We start from the raw sequence: 13,442 nt of genomic DNA on the forward strand, positions 1-13,442 counted from the left end.
TTAGAATATATTATTTACATGGCATACATGCAGCATTAAGTGCACGCGTGGGTGGCATTCCTCAATATAAGTATTATACATTTTATGCTTTAAAACTACCTGTATCGGACAGGGGTGTGTCATTACCAGCGGGGCAGGCGGGGGCGTGGCATTACACGGTCTGCAATCCGATACAATTGGAATTTCTACGTCATTTTTTCGCGGTGAGCCAAACTGACGAAATCCAAGGGGTGGAACCACGGGTGGGGTGACACGTACTGTACCCGCTCAGTCACCGTTACATGGGGCGGGCGGTTACCACATTTGTCGTCAGGGCCGGGCGGAGTTTTTTTTCTTCCTTCCCTTCCTCCACGACTGTGGTGGGAGCATCCGAGTTGGTCGAGGGGGGCGGCCGGTGGGAGGAGGCAGACAGACCGCAGCTGCCGAGGCGCACCGCACTGCCTCTTTTGACAGGCGCGAGAGGACGGAACCAAGCTCGCCGCTCATGGCTACGGTAAGAAGCTTTTTTGTCGGATGCGAACGACGGATCTTGTGTAGAGTCGGGGCTCGTGCGGGAGCGAGCTGGAGCGGCGGCGTGTTGCGGCTCGTCGCCTCCCCACCCTGGAGCATCTTCGGTTTTTCATCGGCTGCGTGGCGTGAGTGAGGTACCCACGCGCTTCGGGGGGACGAATATATGCCGTTAAAATGATAGTTGTTCACATCGTGTTGACTTAACGAGTATGGTGGTTATTACGGAGGGCCCAATTTGAGGAGGGCGGTCGTGGCGCGAACCGTAGCCGCCTTTGGTGGCTGGGCGGCGGGCGACGCGAGAGGAAGCCAGCCGCCGGTTTGCTCGCAGCCGTTAGCCCGAGCACACCGGAAGCGACGGTGTCCTTCACAATGAAACTTAAAACGCAATATTTTTGCTCTATAGAATAATTTAAAGTAGTTTTGTTTATTTTTACTCGTACGTCTTTAAATTGTGTCAGATTTCTCGTTTGAAACTCAGCTTGCTGTTTATCCCTTTCCCGTCGTGTCAAAGTCGCACTCCCACTTTGCAAACCCGCAAAGTCTAAAATAATTATTTTGGCTGCAACCACGACTAGATCAAATAATTTAAGTCTAATTAACATAACAATGCGGGCGAAACGTTCCTGTGGTTTTTATAATTTAAGAGTGGCTCGCATTCTTTGAAAAAACCGGAAGTTGGCGTTGTGTGCAACATTTGCTTTGAAGAACGTTTGGATGGGTTTATTCCATTTAGAAATTCACCAAACATCAAACGTATGCTGTGATGTTTTTTATGTTTCTCTTATTATGTGACCTCTATTATGCATGTTATTAGAATAACTAGTTTTCTTAGAGTTTGTAAGGAGATTTGCGTTTTCTGTGGTCATACCAGTGTAAAACAGGAGAATTCCTCCCATGTGGAAAATCCACCTTGCGCACCGCCTCCCCACCATCTCATGTGTGCTTTTAATACCCAGAGAGAGGCACTTCACAGGTGGCACGACATTGAACCCCTGCGTAGAAGGGCGTGGCGTTAATAGCATGTCATCAGCCAGTGATGGAGAGGTGTGATGGGACCAATGAGCATCACTCACTGGCTGTCATCCAGTCCTGTACATGAACCTTAGATTGAACCGTGCAAATGTATATACACTCGTCGGCAACCGTGCCAATTATAGCATTTGAAGTCTTGGCCAAGCTGGTGAAGTACTTTAAGATGGCAGTTTGAAAGCGTACTGGCAGCAAGAATATGATGTCAGAGTTGAGTCGCTTTGACAGTTTTTAAACTAAATGAATGAAATTGAGCATAAAAAAAAGGGAATCATAACATGGATAGAAAGTACGTACATGTTGTAGTGTGTTGTGCCTTTTCAGAAGTAGGGCCTGCTGAGGTGGCGTTGGACATGGGCGAATTTGCGTGAGTGTCTGTGTGTGAGCTGTGGGCGACAGCTGCACCATGCGTGCATGTGTTGATTGTGTTTCACGGTGGTCCTCCATTTCCCCATATGCAGATAATATGCTGAGAATGCTATAAAAATTAGTTTTATGGAATTGGACTATAAATGTCAATGTGAATAATTAGGGTTTTACTTCCTTTTTGTGTTGTTGGGGATGTGGGGGGGGGAGACAAAATCTGGACTTCAGTTTCATGGCATCGCTTTGTTGACAGCTCCTTCGTTGGTCACTGTCAGGTAGTGTGCTGCGTTTTGCCTCCGTTGCCTCGGAGCTAATTATGTTACGAGGCCCCTCCCTCACGAAAAGCAATCAGTTTTTCCTCTTTATATGCACGTCATGCTCGCTCCTGTCAGTTTAGGTTAACATTTGTCGGACTATTTTGAAGTCCCCCTCCCGCCCCGTCGTGGCAGCGACTTCCCTTCAATCTCGCCGCCGCTGGCTTTCAAGCGTACTAAGGCGATCGTGCGAGCCTTCTATTTTTCCCCCTCCCGCTGCCACTCTCGCCGGCTTTTGTCCGTCCGTAATGCTCTCAGGCCGAGTGCATCTGTCGAGCGCGGCCGTGGTCCCCCACACGCACGTCCCCGCCAGGCTGCCCCCACTAATGGAGGGCCCGAGGCATCAACCCATGGCCGTAGGTTGCAAAAATACTTGCGCTCTCGATGGCGGTGCCTTGAGAACTTGCAGTCAAAACTCGAACTGCAGCACTTCGCACCACTGCCAGTCGCCTGGCATCCGTCTGAGATTTGAGGCATTTAAGACAGGTGCTTGTGGTCACTGGAGCATGTCAGGTGCTAATCTGTGATGAATTTCTGCTGCCCACCCATCAACACCCCCAGCTGTGCTTTGAGACAAGCAGAAGGTCTGTATTTCTATTTAGATGTTGTGCAAGTTTCAGCGGCAGATAAATCAAACGGAGCCTTTCAAAGAGGTGTTGTAATTGAATCCAGCCGGCGACAAGGAAGCAAGCAAGCAAACACAGCATTGTTTAGTTCAGTGGGCTGCGCTGCGCTCAGGAGGATTTGGTTTCCGCGGCGAGCGTTCTGGCCAACCTGCCGGGAAACTGAGGGAGGCGGCGGCGGCGGCGGATGTCGTGTATAAAACAAGACTTCCTTCTGATGTCGGGTCGGCCGTACAGGAACGTAACGCCACCTCTGCCAGAAAATGAGAATGCGCTCGGCCTGCGACGTGTCCTCGCTACCAGAGAGCATTTTTACACACTTGCGATCGTTGGGACTCTGAGAGTCCACATGACCACCATCCGTCGTCAATCATTGTTGGGATCTTCATCTTGGGGTCTTTGAGGGCAAAAAAAGAAGGATAGAAAGGAGATGACGCTAAAGATATTCTGTGCCTCGACCTACTGTTATTGGTTGAAGAAACATCTCGTGATGCCGAAACAAAACGACTTTATGAACTTTTTATGGAATCTGTGTTTAAACATTTACGTTATGAAGCCTCACTTGTGGCTGCACTTGCGTCCCGCCCTGCTGGATGGCCTACGAGGTGATCGTTGGTCCCTCAGGAACTGGCCGCCCGCCACCGCCCGATTCATCATATCGAGTTGGCCCAAATGAGGGCGCACGCTCCATTAGTCTCCGTCGGTGAGCGCGATATGATCTAATTAAATTGCGGAGTACATCGCGTGTCACCGGGAGACGACGGCGAGAGGCGCATCTGGGTCGGGTTCCGCTGGCAGCCGAGGCTAAAAGAGAACGAGCACTCGGAAGATGTCACAGCTTGTCATTGTTATTCCCAAATATTTTGGAATTGTTTTTTTTTCTTTTTAATTTGACCAATGCTCTGCCACATGCAGGATCACTGCGAAGACCGGGACCCCATCGTGGAGCAAGCAGACGCTCGGACCGGAACGTCGGACGGCACCCCCATGGCGTCCGTGGCTGAATTCTACGCCGGCAAGAACGTGCTCATCACGGGCGCCACCGGCTTCATGGGCAAGGTTCTGGTGGAGAAGCTGCTGCGGTGCTGCCCGCAGGTGCGGGCGCTCTTCCTGCTGGTGCGACCCAAAGCCGGCCAGTCCATGCAGCAGCGGGTGGACGACATGATGAAGTGCAAGGTGAGCTTGAAAAGTTGAGCCCCTCTGTCGTTCCCAAAATACTCTTGACGCCTTGACGCAAAAGTTGACGGAGCGCAAGGCGGGTGGCGACGGGGCGCTGCCTCATCCGGTTGGACCACTGTTGGGACATTTGACTAGAGAACACTTTGAATCTGGCCTCCCTAACACGCCCAGTTTCATCATAACAAATAGCAAAATATTGAGTAATATTAATTAATTTTGGATTAGGCTCAGCAACGGGTGGCTTTTACTTATTTTCTCGTCTCGGAGTTGTCCTCTCTATTAATGACAACGCATGGTAAAATCCGTATTGCGCAAGCTTTTATCGGTCAAATTTAAAAGCAAAAAATTTTAAAAATGAAAGTATCTCAAAAAACACTGGAAAAGAAAAAAAATTTTAAATCAGGATCCAAAATAAATTTGTATCCACGTGAAGCCATCTCAGATCAAAATTTGCTGCTGACCAGTCCAAATAAGTCCTAGAAAATCCAGCCGTTGCCGTGGTAACTGATTATTTGAAGACTCTGTTTTGGAGGAACAAGGACAGCCAGGTGGTCAGGCGGTTGAGGAATGAGTGGGCGGGGCGGCAAAGCGTGACTCATCAAAGCCCAGAAACTTTTCTGTCTATTTTTAGCGACATCGTTACGAGTCGATTCTTTCGTCCGGAGGAGACAAAAGCGAGCTATGGCGCTACGTTAACCCGACGTCCTTCAATTTCCACGGCCGCCAAAGATGAGGAAGCGAGGGACCTCGAGTAGCCTTTCCATCCCTGCCGGTTTGTCGAGTATCCCTCCTTCGCACCTGTTGCTAGGTAACCGCTGCAGATCCCGCGCCTTCCCGACAACGCTCGATGGCGACAACCCAATCGGACTCCTATTGTGCTTCGACGCGCCGCTCGCAGGCCCTCGCGTCAGGACCTTGACTGAGGAGGCGTCCGGGCACACCGGGTCGCTTCTCTTTGCTCGAATGCCGTTCTCCCGCCCACTAAAGACCGGAGGCCCTCTGCCGCTGCGTTGGGAGGAGAGGTGGAAAACGGCAGTCGCACAAACGATGCAATGCGATATCCTTTTAGAAAAAGTGCATAACCTACATAAGAGGCGTGCCAATAAAACAGAAACCATACAATACCTTCCAACTTTATTTATATAGCGCATTAGCGGCCGTTGAGTCATACATTTGGCTGCGCCGGTGGCGCGACAACACCGGAACAAGGATATTCAGTGACGATACAAGCCAAGTTACACGCCCAAAAAAGGTTCTCGAGCGGATGTCTGCACCTGATGCGGATCCTGTTGCATGTGACCAGGCGGCGGCGGCTCCCCGGAGAGGCGGTCGAAGGGGAGCCGGGCGCGTTTCTGTGTAATTAGGCCGCAAATTATCTGCAGCTTCTGAAACAAATTGGCACACGGCGTGTCGCCGGTGGCGGTATTAAGGTTCAGACACCACCGCTGCGGCTCTCCCCTCCCGAATGAGAAGCAGGCCGATCAGGTTGAAGGTATTTCAGGGTAATCGTTACGATGACTTTCACGCCTCGGAGCGGGTCGACTGCCTCGCGAGTTACAACCTCCATCGGTATGAGGTCATTGTGAAATTCCAGTTGGAATGCGACGCCACCGGCATTTCGAGAAACGCCACGTGTCAAATATTTACGTCTTTGGCTCGGGCTAAAAGACGGAAGAACATTGACGGACTGTCGCGAGCCCATTATCCTCGCTCAAGTTTTGGCCGCGAGGTCGCCGGTCGGGATTGCTGCCGGGTGACGCGCATGATCGCAGCGAGCTGTCGACATGGAGCGGTTGCTCCGGCGGGACAGGTCGCCGAGGACAAAGAAAAATCTTCCGGTGGGAAAACCTGTTCTGCGCTCTCACCTCGTAACTCACCGGGCCTGTCGAGTCAACGACCTTTGAGCGCTCGTATTGTCAAAATAAAACGCACTTGATTGGCGGATTTGGCATGATAAGCGATGGTCACTTAACCCGACCGTCTCGGACACGTAAAGTTGGATGACGGGAGAGTTATGTAACGGCAACTTTTGGGTGGAGGCAGCGGTCGCCACGAGGCATCTACAGAATGTCGATTCCCCGAAGACGACTCTTGACACCGGTAAAGATTGGCGTCTCCGATTGCCCGACTGAAGCAGCACTGTGAGTGTCTGGTGGCGGCTGCCTCCACAAGTCCTCATGAGAGATTTAATGTTCTGCTTGAAGTTTAAAAAAATAAACAAACATGTCTGGCAGACAGCGAGGACAAAACGTTGACTTGCAATGAACTTGTTGAAGGTTAAAGTGAGTGAGCGCACGCGTGCCGAAGCAACTGTGTGGCGCCATTGTTTGCCGGTGACTGGCACCAAAGACGCCGTCGGCCGTCCCACAGCGTCGCCCTCTTGCACAAAGGCCGCCGTTGAAGCCGCGCCGTCATCCCCTCCCTGCCTGACCCCGATAACCCGGCCATCATCTTTGCCGCTGCCACCCAGAATGTGACAACTCTGCTCAGACTGAAGTTGGCGTCACCCCAAAGGAAATTGTGGCTTAACGCAGTTTTGTCGAGGAACCGCTGAGCCGAGTCAAACAAACACCGTGTGCGCTCCAGTATCGCAGTTTTTTTTGGGTGAGCGCATTCAAACACGACATGGCCGCGCCGCCTCCTCAGTGCCAGCTGCCGGCACGCAGTCGTAACGTTAGCGTTGCATAACGCTTAGCGCAGGAAACGAGCGCCCCTCCCCCCCCGCCGGCGAGGCGATGGCCTTACTACGGCGCAGCGGGAGATGGTGAGGCGCACCAACGCAAACGGCTGTTCCCCGTCAGCGGGGAGGGGGCATTTCATAAGCATCCTTTTTCTTCTCCATCTTCATCTGCCGCTGCAGTCGGAAAGCAGCTGACTGCTTTCCGTCGCCCTTGGCGACCAGCGCCACTCGCTCTGCGTTCACCAAAGAATAGAAGTCTTTCATCAGGCTGGGGCGGGATTGTGTGCACGCAGAGTTCACTTAATCCCTCACCGCGTGTCGGAATGCCGCGCCACGGTCAGCTGACGTAAGCGTAAACAGGTGCGGTCATCTGCCGGCTTTGCCAAGCGGATGCAGTCACCATGGCAAGTTGAGTTGCCAATTGGCGGTAGCTGCCGTCAATGATGCAAATCATCTGTGACTTTGAGGTGGCCGAAGCCTCTCCCTGTGGTGACGCACTTTGGCCAATGGGAGACTGACTCACCTGTGCGCGCGCTGCATTTTTATCATCGTCGTTCGGGAAACACGCCGATGACAATCATTCACTGCATACCTCTGAACACCGACTCAGGTTGGCAATCCCCACAATTGGTCACGTTCAAAAGCTCGAGCCTGTTGGGACTGAATGACGTCCGGCGGAATGACTCAATGACAAATATCAGGATGTGAAATGTGACTGTTGGGCTAACTTTTCCGCCTGGGGAACCACACTTGGTGTCACTTGTTTGTTATCTAGCTCTTATCTTTAATTACTGCATTATTGACCCCCCCCCCCTTTTTTTTTTGAGTTTGCGGCCTCCCGCAGTGCGTAGGAAGCCAGTTGGATGAAAATGATGCTAACTGCTCGCCGTCTGTGGTCTCTCGCAGCTGTTTGACCGCGTGCGCGAGGACGACGCAGACTTCCACCGGAAGATCGTACCAGTCAGCAGCGAGCTGACGCAGCCGGGCCTCGCCATCAGCCCCGAGGACGCCGACAAGCTGGCCGTCTGCATCAACATCGTCTTCCACTGCGCCGCCACCATCCGCTTTGACGAGCCGCTCAAGTAAGTGTTTGACGTCACTTGGCTCGGGCGGGCGAGGCAAAGAGGAAGCGGTTGACCGAAGAGGAAGTAGCCGACAATGAGCGAGGAAGTGTGGATAGTAGTCGAAAGTGAGCGGGAGGCCCCGCCCACCCGATTACCACTTCCTGTCCTCTCTTTGCACAGACACGCCGTGCAGCTCAACGTGATCGCCACGCAGCAGCTCCTCGGCCTGGCCCAGCGCATGCGCCACCTGGAGGCCTTCATCCACATCTCCACCGCCTATGCAAACTGCAACCGCAAGCACATCGACGAGGTCATCTACCCGCCGCCCGTCGAGCCCCGCAAGCTCATCGAATCCCTCGAGTGAGTAAGTGAGTGAGTGGAAACGTGTTTCCGCACACGTCAACAACCGTTGTGGTTGTTCTCGTTGAGAATGTATTTATTCATCTATTTTTTTTTTCAGTCTCAAATTTACTTGCTAATGCTGTGCGTTGTTGTAGTATTAATCGTTTTACTCTATTTTATTTTTAATTAAATCCAAATATGACATTTGTGCATCTAATTATGCTTTTCAGATCCACACAAAGTTTTGTCTTTTTTTTTTTTTTTTGCATTCTTTTTCAAAATTTTTTTTTCACTCATCTTGATGGGCTGTTGCACAGCACCTTGTAATTCTTTTCTTCACGCTTGCTTCTGCTTCCAGGTGGCTGGACGACAGCATCGTGCAGGACATCACGCCGCGGCTCATCGGCAACCGGCCCAACACGTACACGTACACCAAAGCGCTGGCCGAGTACGTGGTGCAGCAGGAGCAGGACAAGCTCAACATCGGCATCATTCGGCCGTCCATCGTCGGGGCCAGCTGGCAGGAGCCCTTCCCGGTGAGCCCTTTCGGCGGTGTGGATATCGATCTCATAATCCCGGCGGGTTTTATCATAAGTGGCGGAGGATTACGGTTTTAATTGAGGGCCGTAGAGCAGGCGAGGGCGCCGCTGCGACTGAGAAAGTTCACGCGAGGGCCATCTGAGAAGACGCTTAAGCTGCTTTCATCCGTCCAGACATCTTCTCCATCCGTCGCCAAGGCTTTCCCGCCGCCCGCCCGCCCGCCTGTCTGTCGTTGGGATTACGCTTCTGAGACGGTCCTCTCAGAACTTGGAAGAGGGAAGGCGTGCGGGTTTTAAAAGCAAGTTTTGTTGCGCCTTTGTTGTCCAGGTCACAGACCAAGCAAACAAGATCTCGGTATGTTGTTTTGGAAATGGTCGACGCCAGCATTGTCAAAACACTAGATTCATGTTGCCATGGCAATCTAATCTGCCCGCGGCCTTCACAATCAGTCGTGCTGGCCATGGAACTTGGACGGTTTCTTTGACATTGAGATTTCAAATTCGTCCTCACAAGGTCAGCTCTCTGTCGCTTTGTTTAATAAATTGCATTGCTCCAATGAGTAGAATATAATTTTTCATCGCTTCTGAGCTGCTGCAGATATATCACGTTTTTGTTCCAGTATCGATGCTTTCTAACTAAGCCCAAATGCCATAGAAAGAAGCATCTGTTTTAAACACAAACCTAAGAGAGATAAAAGATAAAAATAAGTCTTATCCATCTGTTGTCGGTGACCTTGTGCTCGCATCGGTCTTGTCTTTTTTTTCTGTTCCGCACATCATTAGACTCGTCACACGCCTGGCTCCTCGTCAGTAGTTCTTGATGCATTTTTAATGGGGTCTAATTGACAATCATGGCAGATGCTTCTCCCGCCGCAGGAAGTAACACGATACTGGCGTAACACACACATACGTGTCGCTGTTAATGTCAGTGATTGAGCTTCTGCGCTCTCCTCAGGGTTGGATCGACAACTTCAACGGGCCAAGCGGCGTCTTTATCGCTGTAAGTCGGACGGCCTTGAACACACCACATAGACACACCCCCCACCCACCCGCACGCACGCATGTGGATATTCTGTCATGTATGCGTCAGGCTGGCAAGGGCATCCTGCGCACCATGCGGGCCAACAACGACGCCGTGGCCGACCTGATCCCCGTGGACGTGGTCATCAACCTGACGCTGGCAGCCGGCTGGTACACGGCCGTGCACAAGTTAGTTGGTCCACGATGCGTTCAAAGACCCCGTCAAGGTGTAGGAAATCATAATAACCACTCTTTCCGAACTCCCCTCCCCGCAGACCTAAAACGGCTTTGGTGTACAACTGCACGACCGGCGGCATCAACCCGTTCCACTGGGGCGAGATAGGTATGTACGGTTTCGGACGTGTTGCGCCCCCTGCTGGGCAAGTCTGTGGATAGGTGAATTTCTGAACCACAAATTTGAAGGGGTCCACTGTCTGAACAGAATGAAAATTTAAATGGGATGGGGGCTCACAGAAAGGCCATCTTGCCATACCTTTGAAACGCTAACCAGAGTATTATTGGATGTCATGTCATTAGACTTTGAGATTAGCAGGCGAGGGAGCAGGATATCCGACTGGCATCGCGTCAGCGGGGGGGTTAGGCTTCCATCTTTTTCTGCTTCCTGTCAGATTAGCGAGCGTGCTGCAATTGCAAGCAGATGGCCGATGGCGGTATTAGGCCTCCTCATCATCGTCGTCGTCGTCGTCATTATGACCCAAAGAGCAGCCGGCATTGTGGCCACTCTGCTCTCGTCTTCTGTTTGATTTATTTTGTACGCATCTTGGAATGCCTCCAGCCCGCCGTCCCCTCGCATCTGGTCATCTCCAGATCTGTTGCCATGGCAACAGAGGCCCGCTGTTGCGTGCCGTGATGTAACGGCCGGCGGTCACGTGGCTCTTCTCCGGGCCTCGTTTCTCCGCCGGCAGCTGGGAAACGCTCATCCTTTTTTCTTTTTTTTTTTAATTTTATTTTTATTTTTTGTGTCCCTCCTCAGAGCACCACGTGATGTCATCCTTCAAGAGGAACCCCCTGGAGCAGGCCTTCCGCCGGCCCAATGCCAACATCACGTCCAACTATCTCATCTACCAGTACTGGATCCTGGTCAGCCACAAGTTCCCCGCCCTGCTCTACGACCTCGTACTGCGCCTGTCCGGACAGAAGCCGCAGTAAGACGCCGCCGGGTTCTGACGGAAGCCATCCTGGGAAATGGTTCTGATCCCGTCTCTCTCTTGTTCTCATCCAGGATGATGCGCATTTTCAATCGGCTTCACAAGGCCATCAGCTTGTTGGAGTACTTCAGCAGCCAAGATTGGGAATGGAACTCTGAGAATGTGAGCATGCTGATGGCGCAGCTGAGCCCCGAGGACCGCAAGGTAAGGCGTTCACCACACGGAATTGTCGCCCTTTTCCATTTAAAGCGGCTCTTTAGGAATTGTACGTGGCTTCACCGTGGTCTACAGCGGTCTACCGAACCGGGTTTTTTTTTTTTGTGTGTGTTTTTGTCTGTCAGACGTTCAACTTTGACGTGCGCCAGCTCAACTGGCCCGAGTACATCGAAAACTACTGCATTGGCACCAAAAAGTACGTCCTGAACGAGGACATGTCTGACATTCCCGCCGCCAGGCAGCACCTGAGGAAGTGAGTAACACAAAAGAAGAATAGAGCATGAAAAAAAAAAAACTATTTTAGTGCTGGCAACGCACGTTTTTGTTGGACACATTCTGCATCTTTTTTGAGTTAGCTGCACCCTCTGCTGGTCGCTTTGAAATATTTGATGAAATCCCGTTCACTTGGCTAACAACATCCCCGTTTTGCAGATTGAGGAACATCCGCTACACGTTCAACACAGTACTGGTGGTCTTTATCTGGAGGGTCTTCATCGCCCGCTCGCAGATGGCGCGCAACATCTGGTACTTTGTGGTCAGCCTGTGTTTCAAGTTCCTGTCCTACTTCCGGGCATCCAGCACGCTGACCAACTGACGTCGCTCCCTCGCCCGGACTCGTACGGGGCGACACAGGTGCACCAGCCATGAGCATCCTCAGAATCCCCCCGCGCCCACAAAAGTGTCATTGATTCTCGTTTTCCTTCTCTTAAAATATGCAACAGAACGCCTTTTCCGTCGCCTCCGCCACTCTGCATACTTGCCTTCTGCTTCTGTTACTTGAAACTCGACGTCGAGTCGAGGAACTTTTTTTTTCGGTGGGACTTGTGACTCTTGGTGGATATCTGCAGGTCTTGTATAACATGTACCAACTGCCTTTTTTGAAAATGACGCACGAAAATATTGACACCCCCCCCCCATCCTCGAAAACCGTTCCGCCGTCTGTCCTGCCCACAACCTCTTCTTGTCCTCTTTGTATTGACACTGACTTTACTACTTTTTCATCTTTGTACTCAAAGCTTAAAGCTTCGCGACCTCGGCAGTGTGTTGTATACAAAAAAAGAGTGTTACTGATTTGTTCAGCCCAGTCCCCCCCCCAAGACTCCCTGCGAGAAAAAGCACACGGATCGTTACAAAGTGTCATTATCGGCTTCCCTAACATGGGGACGTATTTGTGATGAAGGGAAATGAACATTATGTATTGCGCTAATTCGACTTTCACTGCTTTAATAGGAAAAGGGTCAAGGGAAACCGGTAGTCAGCGATTTGACTGGAGTGGAATTACAATAGAGGGCTACGTATCCATCCCTGGCAGACACCTTTGTCAAGGATTTTGTCTGAGAAAATTATAGAGAGACAGTCCAAATCTGAGTGACATTCATTTTGAATATTTTTGTGGGATAATAGTAAAAGGGCCTGAGAACTATTTTAAAAGGTATTATGTAAGAAATATAAAGGTACTAAGTATCCATCACTGAGGGGCGCCATCAAAGAATGCTTCCATATGAGTAAAGCCAAAGGGGCTACGTATGCATCCATGAGCGACGCCTCCAACCATCTTTTAAACTTAACCGACCGGACCGGTTTATTTTTAAAAACTCGGACAGGACCTACTGCCATTCTTTTGAGTTTCTCATTTGTATGTGTTATTAATTTGAAAGATTTGTAAATAGTTATTCTTATAAAATTACCAAAAATCTAAACATGTCTTACGAAACAGTGTTGTTAACTCTTGACGCACAACAGCGACGAGCCATTATGAGTTAGGGAGAGGAATGGGAAAAAAAAGGGACAAAAGTAAAAATGTATGCAAAGTCTGTTTCCGTGTTGTGATGTGAGCGCCCTCTTCATTTCCCAATTACGAGCCAAAATGTCGTCGGAGCGCTGAAAGCCAAACTACTTTTCCTGACGACAATGAACACAAACATGACCAATGACTTGATCCGACTCCATCAGATGTCATATTCACCGTCGTCTGTTGTTCCATGCTTCATTAAGTGTGAAATAAACCAGACGAGAGAGTGCGCAGATCTGCAGTCTACTTTTGTACCTGCGGACACTACATTAGGAACACCTGCCTTATGCACGTTTAATGTGTCCAATAATTTTAAAGAGAAAAAAAAAAAAACTAAATGTTGGTTTTCATGTGTGCGTATGATTGTTGATATTTGGTGCTTGTGTGTGAAGGTTTTACTTTTTTGTTTTTGTTTTTTTAAATAGGTGCAGGTGTGCCTAATGAAGTGGCCAGTGAGTGTATGTTTTTATTTTTCCAGTACGTTTTTCTAAAGATCCTGAAGATCTAAAGATCTCATTCTGAAAACTTTTATACTTTTAAACAATTAATAAATGCAGTCAATGATTACTTTTTAAATTATTTTTTTATTATGTAACCCA

General features: G+C 50.3%; 1 protein-coding gene across 3 annotated transcripts; it reads left to right on the forward strand.

Annotated features, from left to right (window-relative positions):
* The first annotated feature begins 209 nt into the window (after nt 1-209).
* On the forward strand, nt 210-13,076 carry LOC148341155 (fatty acyl-CoA reductase 1). 3 transcript variants are annotated; one of them, XM_088288476.1, is made up of 12 exons: nt 210-493; nt 3,758-4,018; nt 7,608-7,783; nt 7,946-8,125; nt 8,466-8,643; nt 9,602-9,646; nt 9,737-9,855; nt 9,942-10,009; nt 10,661-10,832; nt 10,910-11,039; nt 11,177-11,304; nt 11,484-13,076. In XM_088288476.1, exons 1-12 carry the CDS (start codon nt 485-487, stop codon nt 11,644-11,646), a joined length of 1,629 nt encoding a protein of 542 aa, XP_088144602.1. In that variant the 5' UTR covers nt 210-484; the 3' UTR covers nt 11,647-13,076. The 3 variants fall into 3 exon arrangements, with proteins under 3 accessions (XP_088144602.1, XP_088144603.1, XP_088144604.1); XM_088288477.1 differs by lacking the exon at nt 210-493 and adding an exon at nt 507-644; XM_088288478.1 differs by lacking the exon at nt 210-493 and adding an exon at nt 512-635.
* The last annotated feature ends 366 nt before the right edge of the window (nt 13,077-13,442 follow it).

Source organism: Idiotropiscis lumnitzeri, chromosome 2, assembly GCF_059441095.1.
Source record: "Idiotropiscis lumnitzeri isolate Australia: NSW breed Sydney's pygmy pipehorse chromosome 2, RoL_Ilum_1.0, whole genome shotgun sequence".
NCBI lineage: Eukaryota > Metazoa > Chordata > Actinopteri > Syngnathiformes > Syngnathidae > Idiotropiscis > Idiotropiscis lumnitzeri.

Bases quoted from the DNA above. Each gene is read 5' to 3' on its own strand.
- LOC148341155 (XM_088288476.1), top strand. The intron at 9,647-9,736 runs GTAAGTCGGACG...TGTATGCGTCAG, and splicing joins CAAGCGGCGTCTTTATCGCT to GCTGGCAAGGGCATCCTGCG. The intron at 11,040-11,176 runs GTAAGGCGTTCA...TTTGTCTGTCAG, and splicing joins TGAGCCCCGAGGACCGCAAG to ACGTTCAACTTTGACGTGCG.